This window comes from Accipiter gentilis, chromosome 16, assembly GCF_929443795.1.
Source record: "Accipiter gentilis chromosome 16, bAccGen1.1, whole genome shotgun sequence".
Classification (NCBI taxonomy): domain Eukaryota; kingdom Metazoa; phylum Chordata; class Aves; order Accipitriformes; family Accipitridae; genus Astur; species Astur gentilis.
In genome coordinates, this window is record NC_064895.1 from 18,794,059 (window position 1) to 18,821,703 (window position 27,645).

A 27,645-nucleotide genomic window follows, 5' to 3' on the forward strand; every position below is an offset into this window, starting at 1 on the left:
ATTTTATGTTATTCCACTTTTTACCTTATTCCTAAGATGTAGCCTTCATTTCCTTTAACTTTTCCCCTGGATTGTCACACCAGAGAGAGTTAACAGCTCTACCAGTGCAGCATGTAGCATAAGCAAGGCTTGATCCAACTATAGACCTGGTAGATTATCTGTTGTTTTAAAGCTTTAAATCAAGACCAGGTGCCTCTCTAAAAACTGTACCCTTGTCCAATGACAAAGATTGGAGATGAACCAGGAATTTGGGTGTGAAATTCTACTATTTCCATCCTAAATGATCACAACACTTCTTCCCAGGTAGTTATAATACATGACTCTATGAAATATTTTTCAAGTTTTTAGCCTTTAATGATAGCAACATGTTTAAGCCATCTTCTAGCCGGTTTTGAATTTTCTAAGTGTAGTACTTATATATGCATAATATTGTAAAAGATAGTAAGCACACAAACAGGTATCACACATTTTTACAATTTATGGAGAGTGGGGAAAAAAATGAAATGTATCCATAAATGACTTGTGGAGTTGGCTAGTAAAGTGAGAAAGTTTGCATATGATTTTAGATTACCCATAACAGTCACATTTCAATCTGACTATTAAGTGCTGCAGCATGATTATGTAATACTGAATATTGGGATGATAAAACAGCAGGTGAATTTGTTGGCAATAAGAGGAAGGTAAAGTCCATGGTACAAAATATATTGATGACTATAGATTAACTAGTAGAAATCAGGAGAGGAATGGGACATTACTGAGGATAGAGCTCTGAAATTACCAGTTCATGACAAATAGCAGTTAAAATGGCTAGAAAATACTAGGACAGAAGTAGAAAAATATTCTACTGTATAAGCATGTGTAGCAGCCTATCTGTAATTATAGTCACTTGTATGATAAAGAGCTATAAAATCGTAAAAAGTCTAGAAAAAGGGAGTAAAGTTGGTTAGGACCATGGCGCATAGGCTGGGCAGAGTCTGGCTGTTTCATGACTGATGATGAGGAGGTAAATAAGAAATAGTCACTGTTTCTCACAGTACAAGAAATAGGGTCACCAATGAAATTATTGGATAACATTTAATTAAATTATGATACTGATTTCCACAGGATGTTGTGGAGACCAAGATATAAATGTGGTCAAAAAGGGATCAGACAAATTCAGGAAAGCTAATTTAATCAGTGATTATTAGACATGATAGTCTGGAGAGTCAATGGAGAGAGAACAGCACCTCAAAAGTATGACTCATCCCATCCTAGGAGAAATGTCTTAGATCAACTTGCTGAATTGATATCTGGAGATGACTGTGTCTCTGTTGGCCTACATGACTATCTTAGTGTAGACACCAAAATTTGAGAGCATTAAAGCCAGGTGATTTCACTCCCACTGTAGATGTTGTATTCATATACTAAAATTGTGGGGCATTTTTGCAATTAAAAAAGCTGTGGATGCAATTAAATGGTGAAGATGGCATTGACTATAAAGAAAGGATATTTTTTCTATTTGTCATCCAAGATATTTTTGTTCTTTCTTAGCAGCAGTTTAATTTGTGTGCCTTATTGCAGAAGTATAGGAAGCATGAAAGAGATCATGTCACCCTCAAAGTCACTCCCAGCCTCTGGAATCATTAGAAAGAGCAACAAACATTTTTTATCATAAACCTTTTATCAAAAACTTATTCCCATGGACAATTCAGCAACAGACAGCCCTAAGTTAGGAAAAAACCATCCTGCCCCTTGAGAATTAGAGTTACATGTCATGCTTTCCAGGATTCATAGCCTATAATAATGTCATTTTCATGCTAGGTTTTCTAAAGTAGTTTTCCCAGGGGGTCCTTATCTACCAGAGGTGGGCAGTGAATCAGAACAAAATTTTATTTTCCTAGACAGTTTAATGGAACTGCAGGCTAATATTTCAGATTTGCAATTTTGAGACCTTTGAAAAGATTTCTGAGTCAGCTTGACTGTGCTTAGCAACCTCTATCAATAGCTTTATCCTGGTGGATGATAAACTCAAGGAACTTGGACACTGGTTTTGGTGAATTTTGTAATCATAATAATTTTAATGTTTATATAGCTTTCATTTGTTTTCTTTCATTTTTTTATCTGCATCACCATAGTTTTTTCCTGTTGTGATGGATGTATTGCTATGGCCCGTCCCAGAGCTGTTCCGTTTTAACAACAGCTTCCCATGTGCTTTACTGAAGGAATTCTAAGTGCACTGGTGTCCAAATCAAATATGGTGCTAGCATTTTTTTTTCCCCATCTTTTTCTGTCATCGCCAGAAGGATAGCTCCTAAACTGTGTGTCCTAGAAAAACAGCATTTTAGAAAGTATCTGAAAAGCAAGCATCTCTTTGAAGTAAAAAAAAACCCACAAAACCAAACCAATAGACTGTACCTTGAGTGTTGTCCTTTGCAGGTTGAGGCACTGCAAGTTCTCATGGATGGTGTGGTACTACAAATGTGTGATGCACTGTATAGGTCTCTTCTGTTTCCTCCTCTTTCCTCGGTATAGCTTTTCCTATTCTTGGCCATGGTAAATACTACTGAAATTTAGACTCTGTCTCTCTCTTACTTTTTGTCTATCTTTTATTATTTCACCAAAAAAAAAGCATATGCGCACACAGAGGGATTCAGCTGAGCAAGTGTATCAGTTTTATTAGCACAGCCACAATACCCAGTTGTTATAAAAATTTATTCCAGTAGAGCTCTCATTGAAAAACAGTTGGAAAAAATTGTTCCAATTATTTTTAATGTAGAAAATGATAACATTGTGCAGTCTTTTAGCATGAGAGGCTTTCTCTCTCTCCCTGCCTCCCCCTGGCTTATCTCTAACAGCAAGACCATATGCTGTGATTCATATATGGGACTTATGAAAAGTTGTATGTTTTACCTCAGAACTGTCTCAGAACTCTCGTACTGTATAAATGAAGTCAAAACTAGAAGGAATACCTAACAGCTTTCAATTATTGCGTAGCCAAGATTTTCGGCTTTGTGTTTGTGATTAATTTTTTGTTATGAAGGACATACACAGGGCTTAGAGGCTTGCCATTAAGGTCATGAAATAATAATGAGGTTCCTGTTCTGGGGACATAGAGTCTCAGAGACAGCCAGCTTTCCTTTTGCTTTGTCCTTTTTGCTCATTTTGCAGTTTCTATCAATATTAATGTCAGAGTGCATTCTTTTTTCCCTCAATGTATAACCTTGCTAGGAGCTCTCTCTGTAAAAATACTTATATTTTTCCAGGAAGAAGGGTTTGTGAGATGCGTCTATATTATTTGTCAGTCTGCTTTCAAATAGCAGTAGTACTAGTGTGTGCTAATTAATGAGGAAGTACTAGGTAATGGTTATGTGCATTATTGCTTTTTGATGCTGGGTTTGCCCATGTAACAGAGACACTCTGTACTGAAGAACTCATGTTCTCAACCTGCATTAAAGCCGTTTTTACATTTTCAATTAATTTGGTGCTGTATGAGAGAAATTGGGTTGGCAGCTCTGGAAAGTGAAACTCCTAAAGGAGGAAGCACAATTAATACTTCTAAATTCAGTCCTGATGGGACCAGTTCACTTTCGCACTTTCCCAACCCTGACCTTTTTGCTCCAATGTCCATCAAGAATAGTAGTCAAGGCCAAAAAATGACTTGGAGATCAACTATGATTTGGACCTCTTGTGCATTATTCTACAAAACAGCAAAGGGGATGGAATGTATGGACAGGCACAAACGACAGGTGAGGTTAGCAGCTCTCCTTTGGGCACTGCTGACACGACGGCTGACTCTACGTGCGCTCTTTGCTGGTCGCGCGCGTGCTAGCATCGGTGGACGGGAAGGCTGACAGCTTGTTGTTCAACACAGCATAGCACACAAACGCCAGCGTGTTAAGCTAGATCAGAAACACCTTACCTCCCACCTAACCTTCAGGTGCATAACAAAGCTACCCTCCCAACCTAAGCGGGGAGTAAGGGAAGGCAGACATTTTTCATGGACTCCAGAGGGAGCACCTATAGATACAAGCTTGATGAACTAATTTAGGTGAGCAGGGTTTCTTTGTGACGGCTCTTCTCTCTTGCCAAAACAGGGCGCTTTGGCACTTAGCTGGTTCGTTAGGCTCAAGTTAGCTGTTGAAATTAGGTGGGCAAGATCTCATTCAGCTGATCCAGCTGCTTAAGCAGAGGTGTCTAGCGCCATCTGAAAGGCCCTAAGGTGTCCGAGACATCCACATGGAGCTAGCAGACACTAACGCAGGGATGAACCAGGACACCCTGTGTCTAGGCAGCTGGCTTGACCTGAGTGGCTTGTCATACCGATGGACACTTGCTAGGGCATCTCGTCCTCTCGTTGCTGTGAGATGGTTACCAGCCTGCCTGCTTAGAACTAGATTGAAGGTACTAAAATGTTATTTCAAATGAGCCGTCAAACCACTCTAAGTAAAATTACTACATTTATTGCAAACCATAAAAATCAAAAGTGATGGAAAAACTTTGCATTTCATAGTAATGCAGTGAAGGAATTTTTATTTGAAAATTCTACCTTAAGAAGACCTTTTCGGGTTTTCTTCTGTAATACTTTGATATTTAGTGTTACAGCTGGTCAAAATGTAAGTGTATTTTTCCTGTTCAGGCTGTTTACATGATTCATTTGCTCACTTGTTTGCATAAGTAACATTTTTGACCGCTCCTCAATGTCCAACTCAAAAGTGTAAACCCATTGATTTCATTCTCCAGAATTATGATTCATCTTCTCAGTAATGTATTTCCTCTGCATTTAATCATGTTCCATCTGAAGCAGTCACAAGGGATAGTTCTGACGATTCGTTTATAATGAATTTGGGGCAAGCGTTGCACCAATGGATCACTAGCCACAATGATGTAAATACTTTGTTTTGACTTTGAAAGGTTTTTAGTAAAATAAAAAGCTGTAATCTGCTTTCCTGCTAACCACTTCTGTTAATATCTGTCATAATATAGTTATGTGGTTTTTAGTAATGTAGTTGTTTAGCACATAGGTCAGAATCATCAGTTGAAATCGGCTCATTCACAGCCGTCATTGATGCATGTGCAAAAGCGAGCTGACTCCAGAGTCTACGTGTTCCTTTTTTCATGCAGAAATTGAATGGAAGGAAAAGTTTTAAAACGTATCTGTATGTGTTAGCATATATTTATTTCAATTATCACAACGCTATAGGCCATATGCTGATATCCTACTCCATTCTTTGTCAGTCGTAGTTGTCATCACAGGACACGGGAGCATGAGCAAGATGAAAAAGAGATCCTGTCACTGCTTTGTGAGTTGGGAACAAAGAGGTAACAATCTAGGCAGTGATCTTGCTGCTGTTAATCCCAGCAGAGACTGGAGGAGGGCCATACAGTGCTGACCATACCCGCTTCCCCCTGTGAATCCAGAGCAATGAGAATAGTGCCTTGCACTGCTGGACACGGCTGCTAAAGAGGCTGTGGTGGATAAAGAGAGAGCTGGATATTAGAAACGTGTTGGAGAAGACCAAACTTTAATATAGCATTTAGATGGTCAGAGTGAAATTTCTTCTAAAAGAATATTGTGTTTAATAATAATAAACAATATCTTCTTCTTACTCTTTCGAGGACGGGACTTTACTTGGCTAAGAACTATACTGAGGAAAAAGCAGGGAATGACAAGGGCATAATGAAACAATCTTGAGCAGCCCAATATCTGCAGTTCAGCTGCTTAAAACTATTTTGGTTTTGGGGGGTCTGGAAAAAGGTGGAAAAGAGCTAATTTTTCCACTGCTTTGATGGAAGTAAATAGCAGTTCAGGAAAGACTGCCTGTATTTGGTACACCAACATGTTGTACTTGTAATGGCATTAATCACACCTGAGTAAAGGTTGTGGTACACATGAATAACAATCAGTCAACCTTGGCAAATCTATGGGCTTCCTAGTGAGATCAGGAACTGCATTTTGATTCTAGGTTACCCACTGTCAATGAGCAAGTTAGGATTTTTCTTGCTTCATTTTAATCATTTAGAAATCCAGTTTCAGATCTAAGCAAGTTTACAAGGCTGCCTCTACAAGCAGCAGAAAGAAAGAGACACTTGCAGAAGGTGATTCATCCTGTCTTAAAATAAGCTTGCATATATTCATCCTGCCTCTTTCAGACATCTCTCCCTGCATGGGGTGAATCACTCTGAAATTTCTGGCCATCTCCATTGACTGCAGAGGGACCAAAGACAACTGACTTTTTAAACAGCTAATGTTTGATGTGATTAATCCACCTTTGCAGAAAAGTAGGGCAGTATTGTTTAAGAGCTGGGAGGAGGAATATGGATATAAATGAAGAGTGAAGCTTGTACCATTAAGTAAAGCCCAGTGACTTATGAGTCAGAGATGAGGTCCTAAAAAGGCATGTGATGGATTTAAACTCAAATTAAAATGAGGCTGGAAGGTAAGCAGCAAAAGTACCTCTTGGTAAGCACACCAACTTAGAGAATTTGGTTTTGCACATATCAAACATAAGAAGTACGGTGACATTTCAAACTAACAGTAAAGCAAACTGATAGCAGATAAGAAGACTTGCTGTAATACAAGTGGTGAGAAGTCATGTATTACTTTTTTATAGGCAATTACAACAGAATACATGAATGTTTATTTAAACAAAAACGAAGAAAAAAATTTGGTGCATATATACATAAATGTGGTCAAGGCAACGGCTAAAGTCTAAAAACCTTTATCCCCAAGCAAGAGCAATCAATAGTGTTTATCTCAAAGAAGAGGAGCATTTTAATTAACATTAGTCTTTACAAATTGGCAAAAATTCTGTATCTCAGGCAGAGGAAATGTTGATGTAGTTGGGCAAAACAGAACTAGATGGATGTTTACAGTCTACATAAATGTTGTCCCATGGTTGCAGGAGAAGACTGGAACCTACTTGGGGAAACTATAATGTTCAGGCATGCCTTGTCAATCTTCCCCCCAAAAACAGATGTTTGCAGCAACTATCCCAGAAGAGGTGGAATACTGAATAATGGATAGATCCCTGAAATATCTAAAATTGTATAAGCCACTCTTTTGAAATGCAAGGCTTGGAAAGTGATCATCAGTGCTGATGTGTAATTTGTTCCAGTGGCTACTCTAAACTAGTGATGTCCAGGAGGTTATGGATATCTCTGTTAACATATCAGAGCATCTCATGAGGGAAAGCCTATCAGAAACCATATTCTAGAATAAAACCTCAGAGAAAGCAATCAAAACCTGTTATATTTGGTATAAGGTATATAACAAACTTGTCACAGCAATCAAGGCTCTGATGTTGGAGCATTCTGGATAATCAGGTGATTGGAATGGTATTCAGCATATGAATTACTACAGAAAGGTACAGTAAAAGTTCTGCATGCATTTTAAGATTATTATTTACAATGACAAAATAGAAGAGAATAGACTGGTAAAGAAAATACTCATTTCACTGCTGAAAAATGAGGCTTCTTCCTCAACTCACACCTCCTTGTTACTTACTGATCACCATGGTTGGTAGTAGCTGGGCCAATAGAAAAATGAAACTATGGCAACAGATGTACTTACGTGTTTGTCTGACACTCAGCGTTAACAAGCATATTGTTCTCTTCAGAAATTAATCACTAACTTCTCTAGAGCATATAAGTCACCAAATTTTGTTGAAATATTGGAGAAGAAGTGGACATGAAAAAGAAAAAAAACAAATGAGTTTAAGTTACGGCATGCAAAAAAGCCAAATAACAGAGTTAAGGAGGAAGCAAAAATTTTCTTAAGGGCCACTGATCATCCAGAGCCTAAGCTTTCTGTAGAAATATAGACACTCTCCTCCCTGTGGTCTAAAAAGAGACTGAGAGAAAGAGCAAGCAAAAGAGGGATTTTGTCCCTGTCCAAGTCTAAAGCTAAGTGGTAGAGCGTGGAAGCTCTTCTGAGTGCTTATGTCTTGTTGAATGACCCAGATAAGGTTCTGCTTTATGCTAAGAACCTCCTCTTATGTCCACTTGCAAAGGAGGAAAGCCAGCTATGGCACGTTGTAAGGAGTTTACCAATTCAAATGTGAAGAGGGGGCAGAAATAAGACCCTGCGATGTACTTCAGAACACATGTCTGCAGGTTAGTTTATAACCAAGCTGCCAGCTTCAGCATCGGGCTTTGAATAGAGCCCTACTGTGACCCACAGGGGTGCATCAACAGTGGAGCTACTGGTGAGTCTGGTATTGCCCTGTTTTTTCATGTTGAAAATGTAGAGAACTCCCTTTTTGTTTTATTCCAGACTCAACAGAAAACAAATCCACACTTTTAATGAAATAAATTCAATTTTTGCTTCCTGTTCACCTAGAGAAAAAAAGTCCTACATACCAGTCATTGTTATGTTAGAGCATCCTCCTGCACAGCTTTTCCCCTTTCAAATGTTTTTTTATTGCTTAAATCTAATTGAATATCCATCTCATTTCAAATAAAATTTAAAATTGTATCTCTCTTCTTTTGCTTAAACCTCTTTTCTCCATTTATTATTCAATTCAGTTGGATAATTGCATGCCTTAATGTCATTACTCTCTATTTTTCCCCATTTCTTTTACACGGAGAGATTTCAGGCCTAAATCTGATCTTTGGTAAAGCCAGTAAAGTAATCTGAAATCACTGGATTTATTCCAGTTTTTGCTGTAGTGTAATATAAATCAGAACCTACCCTGTTTGTTTCACCCTTAGTTTGAGGTTTATGTTATCAGCAGTAAATTATGACTGCTTCTACCTTCAGTATGTTGTTACACAAACACACACACACACAAATTCATATTAGTTTTTCACTGATGGACTTCCCATCATTTTGGGATGGGAAGCAAAAGTTCAGTTAAAAACTTAGCATAAGCCCTAAGTTTTGTATGAAGGAGAAAGCTGGTAGTTCAGGGTGGGTTTTGCCTCTGAGTTAGGGGAACAACATGTTCCTGAGGTCACTGATAGGCAATATACCGATATGGAAGTATATTAACTCTACCTATACCCGATAATCAATTTCTCCCAAAATTACTACTGAAAGGATGTCTGCAGTTCTTGAGTCACAGAGCCACGGAGGTTGGCAGGGACCTCCGAAGACTGTGTAGTGCAAGGCCCTGCTCAGAGCAGGGTCAGCTAGAGCAGGTCCGCAGGGCTCAGCATTGTCCAGCCTGATTAGGCTTTCGCCGTTGTCTGGTACTCGCTGCCCCTGGTGCCTCTGCCAGCATCTGGGGTGGTGTTCCTTGCCTGGCTTTTCCACCCTGTCAGGGATGGCTTACGTCTTCTACCCCTACAGGCTGTTGCAGCCCTTATTCCTTGCTGGCAAAGCGCAGGAGTGGCGCTGCTGTGTGTTTGGATCCATGGGTTTTGAGAGAGGAGTAGGAGGATGGGACTGAGCAGAGTGAGGGGGTCTTTGACCTGTGGGAATTTTGGAGAGCTGCAGATGCCACAACACGAAGCAGTGTCTGTCATGAAGTAGAGGCTCCTGGTCGTTGAAGAGGATCCACTTGGCTGGCTTACAGGAGAGACAGTGAAGGGAGAAAGACAACTGCTGCCACCACTAGTTCCTTCTAAGTTGACTGACCCCTTTTGAAAAGGTTTAATAGTAGCGTAGTACTTACATGGTGTCAGCAGAGTAAGGTCTGGTATCATGCAACAGTACTAGAACATTCTCCTCTAAAATACCTTCATATTTTGCTCCTACTGGGGGAAAAAAAGGGCTTTCCCTGTCCAGTGTGGTTCTGCTATGCGAGGTATAGGACAGGACTTGGGGTCATCCCTGTTTCATGCAAGCTGGCTTAGAAATTGTATTGACAACTGATGTGAGGAGATGCTTCACAAGTTGCCTAGGAAGCATAAGAGTCATAGAATGGTTTGGGTTGGAAGGGACCTTTAAAAATTATCTAGTCCAATCCCCCTGCCGTGGGCAGGGACACCTTCCACTAGACCAGGTTGCTCAAAGCCCCATCCAACCTGACCTTGAATACTTCCAATGATGGCACATCCACAGCTTCTCTGGGCAACCTGTTTCAGTGTCTCACCACCCTTATGGTAAGAAATTTCTTCCTTACATCCAATGTAAATCTGCCCTCTTTCAGTTTAAAACCATTGTCCCTTGTCCTGTCACCACAGCCCCTGGTAAAAAGTCTCAATTTTTCTTGTGCTTGCTCTTTTAAGTATTGAAAGTCTTTGTCTTTCTTGTAAGCCCCCTTTATATATTGAAAGGCTGCAATAAGGTCCCCCCAGAGCTTGCTCCAGGCTGAACAACCCCAACTCTCTCAGCCTGTCCTCACAGGAGAGGCGTTCCATCCCTCTGATCATTTTTGTGGCCCTCCTCTGGACCCGCTCCAACAGGTCCCTGTCCTTCCTGTGCTGAGGACCCCAGAGCTGAAGGCAGGACTGCAGGTGGGGTCTCACCAGAGCGGAGCAGAGGGGCAGAATCCCCTCCCTCGACCTGCTGGCCACGCTGCTTTTGATGCAGCCCAGGATACGGTTGGCTCTCTGGGCTGCGAGCGCACATTGCCACGTCATGGCCAGCACTTCATCCACCAGTACCCCCAGGTCCTTCTCCGCAGGGCTGCTCTCAATCCCTTCATCCCCCAGCCTGTACTGATACTGGGGATTGCCCTGACCAAGATGCAGGACCTTGCACTTGGCTTTGTTGAACTTCATGAGGTTTGCATGGGCCCACTCCTCAAGCTTGTTGAGGTCCTTCTGGATGGCATCCCTTCCCTCAAGCCTATCAGCTGCACCACTCAGCTTGGTGTCATTTGCCATTGAAGCACTGCCGTTGGACAAGGTCATTTCAGTTCTAGCCTTTGTTCATGGTTTGGATGGGAAAATTCCTCTTTTCCATACTCATGGTTCCTTGGGTATTTATTTCCATGGGGATTTGGGTATAAGATTGTTGGGGGTTTTTATGTCTGAAAGACAGGCTACGGCTCCAAATTTCTTCTTCTGTGAATCAATAAGTGTATTTGAAGGAATGAAGCATCTGTGTGGCTTGATAGCCTGCTTCTGTCTATCACTGATGCTGACATTAGTAGAGAAAAGGCAGTGTCAGGACTAGCCTGAGGAGAAAGGAACAATACTGGGAGTTGTCAGGAGTTACAGTTATTATCAGCACACAGCTGGAAATTTGATAAACAGCTTGCTCAAAAATAACATGAAAATTATTCTGTTATTGTAAATTAGAGACATAGTTCTCTGCTTTCCTTAGCATTTAATTGTTTGAGGTTTTGTTACCCCTATATATGTATGAATGTTGGAGTCTATACAGTGTTTTATGTACCGTTCATGGATTTGTATTGTATCAAAGATTGCAAAGACACCCACCACCCTTGCCTGCTCAACGCCTGGATTTCACATGTAGTCCCCAGCAGTCAGCACGTTCCTGTGGGAGCTTGTGGGCTGGGAGCGGGCAGAGGGGTGGGGATGAACCGCAGCTTTCCTTCCAACCTAATGAGTGCCTGCCAGCACAGCTGAGCTGGCAAAGCGAGTGGTGTCATTTGCTTCTGGCATAGTCCACACGACTCATTCCCATTTCCCAGAGCCAGGGAAGAGCAAGAAAAACATGCACCATACAAGGGAACTCATTTAATGCACAGACCTCATGAGGCTGCAGAGGTGTTGGTTGACTACCCCCTTCATGCAGGATTCCTGGGAAAACAGGAGCGTGAACCTGGGCAGGTGTCAAAGCAGGCAAAACATACTCAGGTCAGTTGGGGTAGCCCCATTCCGTTAGGTGCCTGTGCCCAGGGACATAAGGCAAATCTCCCTGCACAGCCGGAGTCAGTGAGGGGCGGGATGTGACTGCAGTCACCAGCACATCTTCTCCAAATGGTCCTTCGGCTGAGCCCTTTTTCTCTCAGCTACGCATGGAGGGAATTTAGGCAGCTACTGTGGATACCAAAAGTTAGGCGGTATGATTGCCTCATTTCCCCCTAACTGTTTTACAGAATCACAGAATCACTGAGGTTGGAGGGGGCCTCTGGAGATGCTCTAGTCCACCCCCCTGCTCAAGCAGGGTCAGCTAGAGATGATTGCTCAGAGCTGTGTCCAGTTTGGTTTTGAGTATCTTCAAGGACGGAGACTCCACAGCTTTTCTGGGTAACCTCTTCCGGTGTTTGATCACCTGCACAGTAAAAAAGCATTTTCTTACGTTCAGACAGAATTTCCTGAATTTCAGTTTGTGCCCATTGCCTCTTGCCTCTCTGGGCACCTCTGAGGGAGGCTGGCTCTGCCATCTTTGTTCCCCCCGTTGGGTATTTAGACACACTTTTATAAGACCCCCTGAGCCTTTTCTTCTCCAGGCTGAACAGCCCCATCTATCTTTCTCAGCCTTTCCTTGTATGACAGATACTCCAGTCCCTTCATCACCTTTGTGGCCTTTTGCTGAACTCAACTGCAGTAAGTCCATGTCTGTCTGGTACAGGGAGCCCAGCATTGGACCCAGCACTCCAGATGTGTCTTACCAGTGCAGAGCAGAGGGAAAAGATCATCTCCCTCAACCTGCTGGCAATACTTCTCCTAATGCAACTTGGAAAGAAAATGGTTTTATATACGTGGGTTTAAGGAAAGCAAACAAAATGACACAGAACTGGCTTTTTAGGGGCATGGTTGGACATTGTTGGTGCTGTCTTCTCAAAGGAATTTGTGTCCTTTTTCAGCACAAATATGAGATCTTCATCAGCACTCAGTTTACTCTTCCTTAGGAACAGCCAGAGTTATATTTGTTTGCACTTCGTCCCTTTGAACACTTGCCGAGGAGGCCAAAGGGGAACGGAGAGGAGGGGAAAGAGGAAGCAGGTGGGAATGGAGCTGTGTTAGCAACAGTTTGGGGGTGTTTGAAATCATTAAACAGCAAACAAGCTTCCGTAAGTCATGTTTTGCTATTGAACTTTAACTTTTTTTTTTTCTCTACTTCTTAGGTCTTTAATAAAATTTTGGTTTGTAAGACTGTGCTCACAGTGGCAGTTCAGTACTGGCAAGCCAAGTGGGAGAGGCAGACCTGATAAACCTGTGCAGGAATTGCTGTAAAATATTCCAGGGAAAAATCCTTGCCATTGGCCAGGAGGTTTGGATGGTGATTGTGTGGAGACTGGAGAGTTTTTGAAACAGCACAAGCATGTGGGACATGTGATAGCATTTCAGGAAAAATATATTAAAAAAAGATATAAACAGGGAAAAACTGGTTTAAAACCAGGTATGGTCTTAAAACTGGAGGAACTGTCTCCCTCTTCCTGCATGTGACTTAATGCCCGTTACCTCCAAAGCCCCCAATAAATCATATAAAATCAGTTTGCTAAGCTATGGTGCTGAGTCATTTTAGAGTAACTTCCAGCTGCTGCTGCAGCCCTTTCCTGCTTCCCGGGTGGGCTGGCTGGCGTGGACCTCCTGAGGTCCAGTGGGGCAAAGAACAGGCAAATACATCCTCATATTGTCCCTGCCTGCTGCTGGCACAGCCCGGACTGCTTCAGGTTGGGGATCGGTTGTTTAATAAAATTCCATCTTTTAAATCTGACCCTCCTACGGACCTGTAAAAGCAGCTATTAAGGTGTTACTTAATGAAGTATGGAAGTACTACTATACTAAGCATTTCTCTTAAGCTTGTTTCTCTGTGTAGCAGACAGCCTCTTTGCAGCATTTCAGCCAAGAGGATGTGTTTTTAAACTCGACCTTCATTGCTGTTGCTACTTGTGGCACAACAGTAGAGCTTTAGTATTTTTCTTGATCTCTAATTTAGATTGTGTTGCCCTTGCTAATACTAATAAGCATTCTTCTGCCAGAGTAATCTCACTTGGAACAGGCTTGACACCTTTACTGATGTACCTGGTTCCTTGTTTATCGTGAGTCTCTTACCCACGACAGTTTGGAATTGAAGCATGTTGCTTTTTTGTTTGTTTTTTGTTGTTGTTGTTTGGTTGTTTTTTTCTTCCCTTTCATGGTTTTTGCCAATCAGAAAATGCAACAGAAGATGAGTAACAGTGCTTGGATTGTCACATTGCATGATTGGAAGCATGAAAGTTGGAAGCAATTTTATAGTTTAAAAGAATAAAATTTATTAAACAAAGAAATGCTTGCAGAGTGACCCTTCCTCCTCTTGAAAACTTAGTGATTGTGCAGCTGTTGTCTCCTGTCTTTTCCTAATGCATATTCATAGATTTTCACAAGGAAAAAACATGTTTGGGAAATCATGATTATAAGTTAATTAAAAATAGTTTTCATTTTAGAAAATTAAATGTGTTGGCAGTGGCATACTCATTGCTAATGGGTGATTGTACTTTTTCAATAATAATAAGGGATTCAATGAAACTCTAGAGGATGTTAGAATATGATTAACTAGATAATCTATGTATTTGAGTTTTTATTCCCAAATAAGCCGGATCTCCCACAGCCAGAAGTGTGAGTTTATATTTGATAATTATATGAGACTCTTGAGCTTTCTTGCAAATTGTAATTCAATTCCATAAGAAAAGAACTTTAACATGAGAAGAAAGAATGAGTGATTCTAATTACAGGAAGGCATTGTGACCAGCTTGGTCAGCTTGTTCGGTCCCTCGTCAGAGACAGAGCCCGGCAGATTATGCACCTTACAGTGCTGGAGCAGCAAGTAAGAGTACAGAACCCAGCAGTCCCAAATTATACCTTCCTTAAATATTGGTTTAGTTCTGTGGAAAAAATGGTTTCTGAAAGTGTTTATCAAGATGTCACCTGTGGTTTTCATTTACTAGAGGATATTTTATGGTGAGGTACATCAGGGATGGCTGGAAGGTGTTTGGGACTTATTGGCCAACCTATGGCAGAACAAGCAGCTGACCAAAACAAGGGACCTGTATCACAGAGGCAGAAAACTGGTGTCTTGTTTCTTCAAACTGATGTTAGAAAAGGTTATGTATGGATACGTTTGTCCAGCTCTTTAGTCGTGTGTTCTTACATACATGCAGACCCACTCCATTTTCTATAGTGTTTTACATCCATATTACTGAAAACAACATAGCTAACTTTGGAAGATGGTGCTGAAATTCACAGTCCTGTCTGCTTCCACCTCTGTGTAGTGCCAGGTCCAAGGGCTGTAAAGCTAACAGGATAGATACAGAAGAGTTGCTATTGCAGAAAATCTTGTCAGTCAAAACCACCCGATTTTTGCCCACTGAAGATGCTTTTTTTCATGTGTAAGTGTCATTGAGTTAAATATTAATGAGGATAAGAATCCAGGTGAAAAGAGTCAAGTAAAAGCACATTTGACTAAATTAAGAGAGCCAGAAGATGCCTTATTAATCTACCTAAGGTAGTTACTATAATTGCTGAGACTCTTCAAGTGTCCTCTGGGTCCTAAGCAAAGCACTTTATGACTGCAGAGGGTAACACAGTTTAAAGAAGAAAAAAGGGGAAATAAACATACCCCGTAAAGATTGAAACACATAAAGCAGTCTATTGTTTCACTTAAAAGCCATCTGAGTTGGAGCTAGAGAAATAACGGTATTAGTATCCTTTTAGACTCCATGGGATTTAAATTCAGATTATGCTAAATTAGGTCAATCTCATACATGAGAAGATGGGGACTTCAAAGATAAGGCTGTGGCAATTGTTCTAAATACTATAAATTGCAAACCCGTCATTTAGTCAAACCAGCTAATTTCTGGGCATCTGTGTGTACAATTAGGCCTGTGGCAATTAACTGAAAGGTAGAACTCTCCCATATTTATGCTAAGTTTACCAAAACGTGTGGATGGGAGCTTGGCAAAGCTTCTAAGTAAGTTTAGAGCAAGCAGTGTGCTGCCCTTAATTAACAGCTGTGTGAGTCCTTGCAGCGGGTTCTTGTAGTTCAGAGAAGATGCAGGGCCTCGAGCAAGAAAGCACTGCAGCATCTCACGGGGTGGGTAGGGGAAGGATGTGCAGAGCCTGGGGAAGGATATGCTTGCTGGAAGCACCCCAAGAAATGGTGGCCCACTTCCACCTCCAGTTAAATCTGTGCACAGCACAGCGTACTTCTCTAACAGCCATGCCACAAAGGCATTGAGAAGTTTCTGGCTGGAGTTTCTAGCCCGATCGGTTGTGGCATTTTGTACTTTCCAATGACCAAATTTCCCAACTTTGTACCAGCTGAATGCTTCGACGGAAGACACCTTCCTTCTCGGTGTCAAGGATGTTTGTGCAGCTAAGTCGCGTGCTGTCTTTGCAAAGAGGTTTGCTGCCAGCCCTGGTTGTCTTGGTGGGCTGGGGGCTGTGGGAGGGGGTGAGGACGGACCAGGGAGGACCATGGCCAAAGGGGAGAGGGTCCATGAGGTGTTTCAAGAAGGGACCTGGTGCAGCTGGTAGTATGGGACCAGGGGATGTGTTGGCCACACACAGACCAGGAGGAATGGTTAACTTTGTGCCTGCTCAAGGAATGTTCCTGTAAAGGAAATTATATAAATATATTGATTCATTGGAACAGAGCAAAGTATGTTCTTTAGAGGAGAAGGAAATTTCCCCTTTGAAATAGGGGAATATGCAAAAGCAATAGATTAATATCAGGAATGGGTGGTGATATGGACTAGAAATCGATGCATACAATGTGGTGCTGTCATTAGAGACAGATGCTATACTGGGAGATAAAAATGGAAATGCTAAGCTAGGCTCAGGAAAGAAATTATTTATCTCTTTGCAGTTCTGTACAGGACAAGTTAAGTACTGTCTGTCATCCGATGGAAAAATAACTGAAAGACATCTCCTGTCATGAAACAAACTGTAGTAGAATGGGGAAAAGTTAAAAGAAAAGGATTTCTCAAAAGTTCTCTCACAGGACATCTTTGGTCAAACATCAAAGGATCTGGAAATATCTCAAAGGGCCAACAAGAGTAGTACTGAAATGACTGTATTCATCTATACACAGATGCATATTTTGTATTTCTGTATGTTTTATGTTTAATATTTATAAATGTGTATACAAAATGTATATAAGAGATGTAGTAGATATCTCCAGAGTTAACAGTGATGAAATAGAAACTATCTGTTGTGTATCAACTATGCAGTAAATGCATACTTATATGGATACCTATATGTATACATAAGTGTATATATACACATATATGTGCGTATATGTAAGAATTACATTTATTTACCCAGTTTGGTTTCATCATTTTTTGAGACCAAGTATGTGGACTCTCATTGCTTCCTCCCAGTGGAACATGTAGTGCTGTACGTTACGAGTCTGTCCACAGCCTTGTACCTGTGAGGAGTAGTTGCTAATGTGGCTGTCATATCAGAAGAGATTTTCAAGACAAAGATAAAGAGGAATTCTGCGGACATCTCTGAATCTGTGAAAAAATTTTGTTAAATTCAAAGAACAAGTGAAGTCATCTTTTTCAGCCTTAGTGTAAAGAAAAGCTAGTAATTTCAGCCTCTAATATTCAAGCATAACTTAGGTACCTGTTCACTAGCAAATCTGTGAAGTTGTGTTTGACTAAAAGCAGCATTTGAGTATGAAACAAGTGATGAATTCAAGCTTTGTTGCTAACTTCAGTTTAAAATGTTCACAGCAACTTGGCTAATTGTATTAATTTATTTCTTCTTAAGGCAGAATGGGGAAACAGAATAGCAAGCTGGCCCCTGAGGTGATGGAAGATCTGGTGAAGAGCACGGAGTTCAATGAACATGAGCTAAAACAGTGGTACAAAGGATTTCTAAAGGACTGTCCAAGTGGTAGACTGAACCTTGAGGAGTTTCAGCAGCTCTACGTAAAAGTAAGTTATTTTTTAAGTTCCTATTATTTGGCCGTAGAAAAGGTTGCAAAGTAATGTAAAGCAAACATATGGTCAGGAGCTGCCAGTCATTTAGACTAAGGAATGGTCTAGGAGAAGCAATGGTGAAGATGAGGAGATAAATGGAAAGTGCTACCCTCATCACACCAGTGATTCATATAGCTACAGTGACCTAAACAAAAAGTTTTTTAAAAAAGCATGATTTACTCACAAGAAATATATTCTCTGCACTCTCTAATTTATGGGCCTCTTTCTCCTTCAGAGAGTGGTTGTGGTCCTGTTCAATAAACGGTGCTTTACCTGTGTAATACCACTGGAATATAAACCGTGTGATTGCTGGACCTACTCATGTGAAAGACTGTCCTTCTTTTGGTTTCAGAAAAAGTGATGAAGTTTCATGGCAGTATGTCCTGCAGATAAATTACGCACTGTGCACAAAGGATTGCTTTCTCTAAATTTTAAGTATTGCCTTTATTTTTTTCCCTACTGTCTCTTTGCCCTTGTTATATAGGAAAGGAAAACCAGGCTGCTTGGTTTATTTTCTTCTTTTTTTTTTTTTATTTTCATTATTTTATGAAGTTCAATGTAGTCTTTTCCTTACATTTATTATGTATTTATTCTGTAATAAGAAGAGCATGGGGGCAGCATAAGAAGTGTATTCATGTTACAAAGATAATTATATTTTAATTCAGAATCGAGTGTCTGCCTAAAGGTCAGAGACTTCAAAGTAATTTTAATTAGGAAAAATATTGGATGGTGATGATGAACAGTAGGATCAGAACGGTTCATAAATACAATGTGAGGTTGAATAAAAATAAAAAAGCCTTTCAAATGTAAGTAGTTAATATTGAGTACACTGACAATTTCTGCAGACAAGTGCGACTATCTGTCTTTTCCCTTAAATGCATGCTACAGTCCTTTCCTAAATTTCTTCAGCCTTGAAACAGATCACTGCAAATTATTACCTAGCCCCTTCTAATGAAGGGTCTAACAAAAACTGCTAACTCCAGCTTACATAAATAAGGTTCTGTCTTCATATTTTAATATTTATGGCTCAAGATGTTGCCTTACAATCCTTTCCTTAAGAAATGACTGACTTTGTAATAACTGTTATTTTCAGATGAAAGAATTTTTACTGCCTCGGGTATTGTGCTTGTTATTAACTGATAATTTATAGCTTCCATTTTAAACAGTGCTCCATGCACATCCAGCAAGATCAGACATCTAATCATTTCTCATACATGTTTTTGAAGAAAGTAAATGGTCTTTACAAAATATGGGTGCCTAATAAAGTATGTTAACTGTTTAACTCTTTAGAAATCATTATTTTCTTTTTGGCAAATCACAGTAAAGGGATTAAATTTTTTGTGTGTGTGTGATTTTGTGTGTTGTGGGGAAAGACATCTTCTGAAAATAGCTCAAAACTGTTAGGACTTCCTCTCTTCAAAGACGCATTTGGAGTGTTCACAGATATTTCACAAGATACTTTACTCATGAAGGAATACTAGAGAATAAGTTCAATATCTTGTTTACAAAAAAGTTAGTGCAAAAAATAACACAAAGAGCACAGCAGTATTTTGCTCTTGAAATTTGGAGACAGCTCTATAGTCTTACTAAGCTGCAATATCTGGCTTTTAGTTTTATGGCCTCATATATTTTTAGATATGCACATCAGATAAGATTGTCTCCCTTGCTTTGGTAGTTATGGGGTTTGAGATCTGCTCTGTAATGGTACTGTCATATATTTAGTCTGGTTTATTGTCATTCTATATATAATGCCTATATACAGAGCAAAATACTAATTTTGCAGAGGAGAAATATGATTAGCTGTAGTAAATCCAGAGCTCTACTTCTTCTTCTGTCACAGGAATGCTTGTAAAATAATGGCCCTGGGCTCTCCGAGGAGCTAATAGTCTGAGTGTTGGCCGTGGTGGCGACTTCTCCTATGTAGGACGTTCTGCCTGCCCTGGCTGCTGGCTGCAGACAAAACCCCAGATGCAAAATTTGATCTTTCCAGGAGGAGCCACCAGCAGGAGACCCAAATCGTTATGATTACATTTACAGCATTTCAGTTCTTTTAATGCATATTCAGGGTGAAAATGTATGAAGCGTGTATTGATTCCTCTGTGTGAATTTATAGTTGTGAGGGATGACATTTATCTGTTGGTCTGAACTGGATTTTCTTGAAGTTTTCCATAAATCAATATATTTGGAAGAAAAATACAAGACTTATGTTCAGTTCAGATTTACATTTTCTTAAGATGACACTGTTTCTTTGTTCATGAGAGTTGTGTGGTGCACTTTCATGTGTATTGATAGAAGAGTGTTGGTCATCTAAGATGTAAAGAAAGCTCTTCTTTTCTTTTACTCACACACAGTAGAAGATCTCAGCTTAAGGAGCAAAAACATTTTAGATTGTATCAGGAACAATATTATGAGGTGAATTTCCTGGTTATCTCCACTTACTTCCATCATAATTACAGAGTGGTGTGCACAATCTTGGGGCACAGAAACTGGGGGTTTTTTTGATGAAACGTAACTAGAAGATGTGTCCTGGAATCACACCTAATGTGTTACTGTATCTAATGCCTGCTAATAAGCTAGATTTGGTCTGAAGTAAAAGGTCCAGAACATGTGTGATGCAGAAGTCAGGTCCTCAACACTAACTCTTCCACTCTACTTATTTGCATCAGTTGTACTGTGCTGTTTACTGATGTAGGTGAAGACTGTAATGACTAAAGGGGGAATTACTCTAGCTTGGCTTGGAAGCCTTTGCTACTGAAGTTTCCATTATGAATACAAACCACGCAGTGCTTAAAAGAAATAGCAGTTATACAAACAGACTCTACAGAAAAAAATATTGCAGCACTTTTAGTGGAAGTGTCCATAAAAATACTTAGTCAAGAACACCTATTTCAAATAAACAGCTAATAGGCAGAATAATACTTTATGGTATTGCATATTTAGCATTGTCTGCAATCTAACAGGTTCTTTAAAAATATTGGTACATTTTGGGTGGATAGATTCTTCTTGGGATCCAGAATCTGTGGCCCACTACTAGGGCTCATATTTCCCTCCATGGTGCTGAATGAGGTGAATGCTTCAGCAGCTTTTGAAGTAGTTTATTGAAGAATTGTTTATATACTATAAGCCCAGAGCCACAAAGAGACCTAAAAGCTGAAACACCAAGTTAGCTGTCCTGACAGTCTGCACAGAGCATAGGAAGGGGAGAAATTTGTGGATACCATTCTGAGGAAGCTGAAACGCAAGCCAGCATGTTGTAAGCAAATGTGCCAAGGCAAAACCACAAGGTAATGTTCAGGAAAGAGATTTATATTAAATTCTACATTTCTCCAGGGTATATGAATCTGCTTTCATATGGGAGTTGCATCTTTCAAACCTCTCCTGCAGAGAACTATCTAGGACACTAGAAGACAAAGCAAAATCAAGTGGCTGGAGTCCCTTTTCTTTCTCTCTTAAGTAACGAAGATAATGTGAATGCTTTGTCTTTACCACAGTGGTTTAAGTACTCATCAAGCTGTAGGAAACTCTGAATCAATTATCATGTCCCTGTAAAGAGTTTGAATCTTCACTGCTCACCCTCTCATTGCTCTACCTGTGATGAGATACACCCTTCTGGGGCGCTGGCAATATCCCAATTAACCTCTTTTTCTGCAGGAAATAATGATAAGTAGCATCAGACAGGCTGGAACCTACAGTTTCCATCTTCAAAGAGAATATCCTAACCATTAAGCTTAATCCTTGCTCAGTTTCTTCATTTTCCTTTTTTCTATCCTAAAAAGTCCTTAATTCTTCTATCTTAATAAAAAATCATTAGCATTGTGGGCAGAGAGCTGAAGGAATTAACATACCAAAGTGTCATTAAAATAAAATATACCAATAAAACATTCTGGACTGTTCCTATCATTCTTTAGGTTTCTTGCAGTCTAGAGGGCCAAATACATTTTCCTTCGCATCTTTTGAATTCACTGGGTTTAGATGAATATGCCCTAGAGTGTGTAAGTGTGCATAATCAGTGCTAATGTTCACAGGAATTATGCATGTTTATTAAGTGGAAAATAGGCTTCTATATTGTGATACTTCTTGGAAGTGGGTCACTGAACATGAGAAGCATATCCTCTGGACTAATAACAGAAACAAGCACCAATGGTCCTTTAACTGGAAGGGTAGGGCTGGGAGTGATCATGATATAATGCAAGCATTAAATAAAGTAATTTACTTGGTGAATTTATTGCATATCTATTATTTAGCTATGTTTGGGGGGTTTATAGATAACGTTTAAATGAAAAAAAATGTAGTAATGCTATTTGATTAATTGCAATCAAATGATTTGTCATATTTTTGGCTTTTAGCTCACATTTCCTGCCTTGAAGGGAACTGATTTCTAGTCCTTCATTTTAATATGTGTACAACAAAAGAATCTCAAAAAATCTATTGAAATTTAAGTGGGTATATTTGCAGACTCTTTTTCTCTATCCAGATTTTCAAGACAGACTGGAATCTTTCTAAAGATGGCACAGAGCTCCTCAAAATGTTAGGTTAGAGCTGCGTTTCAGGCTTTCAGTGGCTGTGAAGTGGGATTCCAGAACAGTACAGCTGTGTTTACAGATGCCCCTAACATAGATGCAGTTGCACTGGCAGAAACTGATTTTTCTGGGATCATCTCTTTTAACTGGAAGAGTTGTGCGGGATTTATGAGTGTGGTTTGGCCACTTAAGTTGTCCTTATAATAGCAGTGCTTTTTAAGTATTTTATACCAATGTTAGGTATATTATACCTAGTATAATTCATATATTTAGGTGTATTATACCAATCCTGTATTGCTAAAGAACTACAGCATGTTTTGAAACCATGCAGATTATAAAAAATACTGATGTATCTACTCATACAATGAGTTTAGCCCATGCTGTTGCTACCTTCCACAAGATCACGTTTGGGGGGCTAGCAGTCTTCCTGGACAATATGACGGTATGTTTGTTGGATGCACTGCCTAAATTTAACTGCAACACAGAAAACATATGTATTTATTTGTAAACATGACTATAAAAAAATCCTTACACAGATTAATAGTACTGCTGTGTTACTGAATTTTTAAAACTGATACGGAATAATAAAACTATTATTGTTATGTTAGACACAATTAGAAATAGCATTGGATGCAAACAAATAAAGCAACGAATAGCTCTGATCCAGGGACATTACCAGGTGGCTCTATAAGCAGCAGCACATATGTAGATAAGCAAAGAGAGGCTAGAAAGAAATAACAGTAATATTATTAGCATCAGTGGAAGTTTTGATTTGGGGGTGGGGAGGGTGGGGTATAGAACAGTCTATGAGGTAACGATTCTTAATGCATTCCTTAAGTACTTAATACAAATCTGCACATTTGAGACAATTACAGCAAAATTGTTAGAGACAAATGCTTCCAAAGAGTAAAAAACCTTTCACCAGAAGTGCAGTGAAAGTTCCTGTGAAAGGAAAATTAATATAGCAGAATCCAAAAGGCACTATGCTGAAAAGCAAATGTATTTGCGGTCCAGCATTATCACAGGGGAGTGCTTTTTAGGATGAAGTATATATTTCATGCTCCAAAGCTGTATTAAAATTGGGTTCTGGTAATTTTAAAAAGAAAAGATACTGCAATTGCTTTTCATACAGGACTTGGTTAAAAAAAAAGGCGTGGTCTTGTTGCCTGGATGTTTTCCATGCAAAACTGCTTTTGCCATTATTCCTCCTCCTCCTCCTTCTCCTTATAATCATGAATAGGCAGGTGCTGTGCCAAAATGCACGTCTACTAGAAAACCACATAAGAGGCTTATTATATGTTTCAAACAGAAGCTGAGATTGTGCTGCATGAATTTTAAAACAAAGGCCCAGAATGCTTCTTACATATAAAAACAAAATCAAACGAACCCCGAAGGCAGTGTTAACTTTGAAGCTGACTTTGAATGATTCGGGGAAGGGCAGGATTCTGGTAACATGCCCTTCTGCTGCATTTCTCTCTCTGCACTGATCCCAGGAAAAATAATGGCTGGACTTCATATTTTACGGAACGTCCTTTTAAATCTGTTTTTAGGAAACAGAGCTTTAAAGATCAGCCACCATATTGAAAAATAAAATACAGTAAATAAACATGGATTCTCATTTAAGCTGCAAAGGAAAATGAAAACAGTAATTTTCAGAAGAGGACAAGATGCTAGGTAATGAACTGCTCTGAAAATACGGCTGTAAATCACAACACTGGATACTAAGAGCCTTTAACGATGTAGAATGGAGTCAGTTTAGATTGAAATCCTAATCTCACTGAAGCTAATGGGAGTTTTCATTTCTGATCCTTATTTAAGCGCTTAGGACTGCACTGAGCTCTTGAAATTGTTTATCATTGTGAGACCCAAGTACCGTGAAGTCTGGTACAAGCTCCATTAATGTCCAGTCCTACAAGCTGGATTGAGAGTCAGGAGAGCTCCTCTCATCATGTGTGAAGAATGTACGCATTGCTAGTTGTCATTTAAAGGCAGTAGTTATTTAAAAACTAAGTCTGTATGTATGAGCAGTGAGAGTAAGGGTCTTGAAGTTAGTAGGAACACAGTTTCAGAGGCAAAGAATGACAAGTCCTTTTCTTTTTGCAGCTTTAGCTAGTGGCTAATTTTAAAGGCCAAAGTATATTTTTCTTTGCTTCTGTTGCAGAACACATAATGGCCCATATCCTCCAGACATTCTCTGGAGACTCTAAATCTAGAAAATGAGGAAGTCAGACAATTCTAAGAGATGAAATCTAAATAGCTGAATCTTAATTGTTCCAAATAGCAGCTTGTGGAACGTCCAGGCTAGTGGTATGAATCTTCCTGATGCTTGAACAATTCAGTAACATATGCTGACACCACCTCTGTGAGAGGCAGAAATGATGGTCACATGAATCCATAAAAAGTCTGACTGTCCAAAGGCATCTCCAGGCCTTACAGAGTCAGCAGATGTGTGGCAATGTGAAGGTTTCATCCAAACCTCTGATTATTACTAAGTATTGAATAGTCCTGTAATTCTGTGTTTATATGCGGTTCCTGGAGGCACTCTAAACTAACATCAAGTCTCAAGCATTGAAGAGACTATGTCCAGCCAGGGCAAGACGATCCAGCTTGGAATGCTTAAAAATCTCACCATGTGGATGCGTGCCCTGGTTTCCAACATGGCCTGATAAAAGAATCCAGGTTGGGTAGATCTTCCAACAATATCATGCAAATTACTTTTACTTCATCTTTTATTTTGAAGGAAGCTCACCAGTTCCAAAAAACTGTTACGCATTTTTATAAAAGACCTTGTTCCTTTACAGCTCACCTTTGCTCTGTGTTGGATTCCTCAGAGAAATCAAAATGATGAATTTGGGATACCATAATTATTTCTGTAGCAAAACACTGAATTCATCAGTACGGTTATGATTTCCCTGAAGGGTAGTACAGAAGGAGTGGTGCAGCTTGGATGGAGAGAGCCATTGTTAACACAAGGTATCAAAGACCTCAAAGAAAAAAAAACAACAAACTGTCAGCACCAAGTCCCACAGCCATTACAGTGTTCAGGTCTACTATTTGTTGTAACAATGCTTATTTTATCATTGTTAAGTAGTCCTCAGAGCAGTCAAGACTGATCAGTGATTCACAACCTTTACCCAACCTGTTGCAAAGGCAAGTGTTTTGGACTTTTTTCCTCCTGAAACTTCCCATTTCCTAGCTTCCTTCATACCACCTCAGTGCTTTCCTTCTCATCACAAGGAAGGGTGTTCACAAAACCAATGAAAACCCTTGAGGATGTGCAGTGGAAAGAAGACGTGGTGATACTGTCTGTACTTTTTACAAAGATATTTCCTTCTCTTACAATCTAAATAAAATAACCATGAATGGACCATATAAAGCCTCTATATTATGTACGGACAGTTGAGATACAAAAAGGTTAAACCACTTGCTTGATGTCTTTGGCAAGGTCAGAGTTGAAATTATTTCTTGGGTCAAAATATAAATGGCCCTTATTCTATTTTTTTGGAGTGAGGTGGGTTTTTTTTTTCCTACGGAATGGCTTGGGAATGACTTCCTGGGGTCATACATGCACATTATAGTATGACATTTCTGGCCAGATTTTAATCAAATGTCTGCTCTAGATCTACACTGTGATCTGTGCTCTACAGTTAAACTGTGACTGCGTCTTAGTGGAAACCTGTATTTTAGGTCTTCGGTAACTTTGATTTGGAAAAGTGGATCATCCTAAAACTTGTTCTGAAGGCTAGTAACCATGTGTTTTTGTTACTTGGGACGAAGTGAACTAAGGTCTTTCAGGAACTTCAGCTTGCCACATTTCTTGAACTGTAAACATTTCTGTTTGTTTAAAATATAAAAAAAGCTGTTTGGTATTACAGGGTTCCTGAAGGAACCTTTGAAACCAGGGCACTTCATTTCAGCACTGGAGTAAACTAATGTGATTTGAAGTATTTTGTTTCAAAATGTTGACGTGTTTTCCTCTTGTATCAAAGTCTGCTTCTAATATCTCACTTGTACACAAGGCCTGGGGCTGAAAACAGCGTTCTTTTTCGTAAGGTATGGACGAGAACTTGGTGCTCTGAACCAAGTCCCTTCACCCTGCGCTGACATCTCTGACTCCATGCCTCAGCTCCACCTCCCCCTCTCTTCCCGGGGAACTCATCAGTCCTTCAGAAAATTAAATTACCTTAGAGATATGTACTTCCAGAGCTTCCCAGATGGACAGCTGTGAGTCACTGTAGCTGGGTTATGAATACTCTAAAAATTAAAGGGGTCTGATTAGTCTGGATCATGGCTGTCACAGCCATGCATTGCCTCTCAGCCTGCTCCATCTGCTTGTGGTACTTCAAGATGGAAAATCGCTATTTCCACTGCAACGCACGCTGCTGTGGGTAGCTATAGCTATGCAGGTAACGAAACATCAGGTGTTTTTTCAGGGTTCTGTGGTATGGAGAGACATTTGGGAGCTCGCTTCAGTTGCCAAGTTAAATGCAGTTTTTATTATCTTGTAGACAGCTGTTGAGATTCCAGTCAGGTTTCTACTAATCATAGTCTGAATGTTTCCAGTACCTTGGGATATCAACTTTCTTTTTCTTCAATGGAGTAAATTTCCATCTTTTCATGTTTAATTAAGGCTCATAGGAATAGACTATTTGCACCGACAAACCTATTGATTGCTGAATTGAGATGACTTACCGCTACTTGGCATGAGAATTAGCTAGCTATCTTAATTTTATATTCAATCACAAACAAAACCAAATGAGAAAAACATATGGTTTAGAGGATAAAGTAATCAACACAAGGAAATTTAGACTGGAGGAGATTCCGCCATTTTGGTGAAATACATATGAAACATTCTCAGAAGAGGTTGGTGTGAAATCTACCTGTATAAGAAGTTGTGAAGTTTGGCTGTCTGGTTGTATGGATAGCCCAGAACTGAATATGCGGCTTTGAATAAAATCTCCCTGTAGTCCAGAGAAACAGCAGTATAAGCAGAAGTGTAAATATTTCCATGTTAACAAAGCTATTTAAAAAAAAAAAAAAAGAATTAAAAATTCTTAGGTCATTAATTGAAATAAGATTTTATATGGACCTTGTCAACAGCTTTCAACAGTAGTATATTCAATTACAAAGTTATTTCTAGATGCCTGTGTCCCCTTTCATTTGGAAGGATATACCCTAGAATTGCTGTTATCCCTTACTCGGACATTACACAACTGTATGCATACTCATGACTCTTCACAGCTTGCTTTGACAGATTTTCACTAATTTGCTCCTCCCTGTCAAACTGATCAGGCTAGGAGACGGTTAAAGCCCTATTCCAAGATACATTAATTTTGGCTCTGTGATTCCTGTCCCTAGGGCTAAGACCAAATGCACGAGAA

General features: G+C 39.7%; 1 protein-coding gene across 5 annotated transcripts in view; it reads left to right on the plus strand.

The window, feature by feature from the left end:
• VSNL1 (visinin like 1) overlaps positions 1 to 27,645 on the plus strand; it is a 92,530-nt gene that overhangs the window by 22,968 nt on the left and 41,917 nt on the right. For 4 of the 5 annotated variants that reach the window (XM_049818602.1, XM_049818600.1, XM_049818603.1 and 1 more), the window contains exon 2: positions 17,533 to 17,699. In XM_049818602.1, coding sequence (XP_049674559.1) covers positions 17,538 to 17,699 — 162 coding nt within the window. In that variant the 5' untranslated portion in view covers positions 17,533 to 17,537. The remainder of the gene's footprint in view (positions 1 to 17,532; positions 17,700 to 27,645) is intronic. The other variant, XM_049818605.1, reaches the window with a different exon arrangement.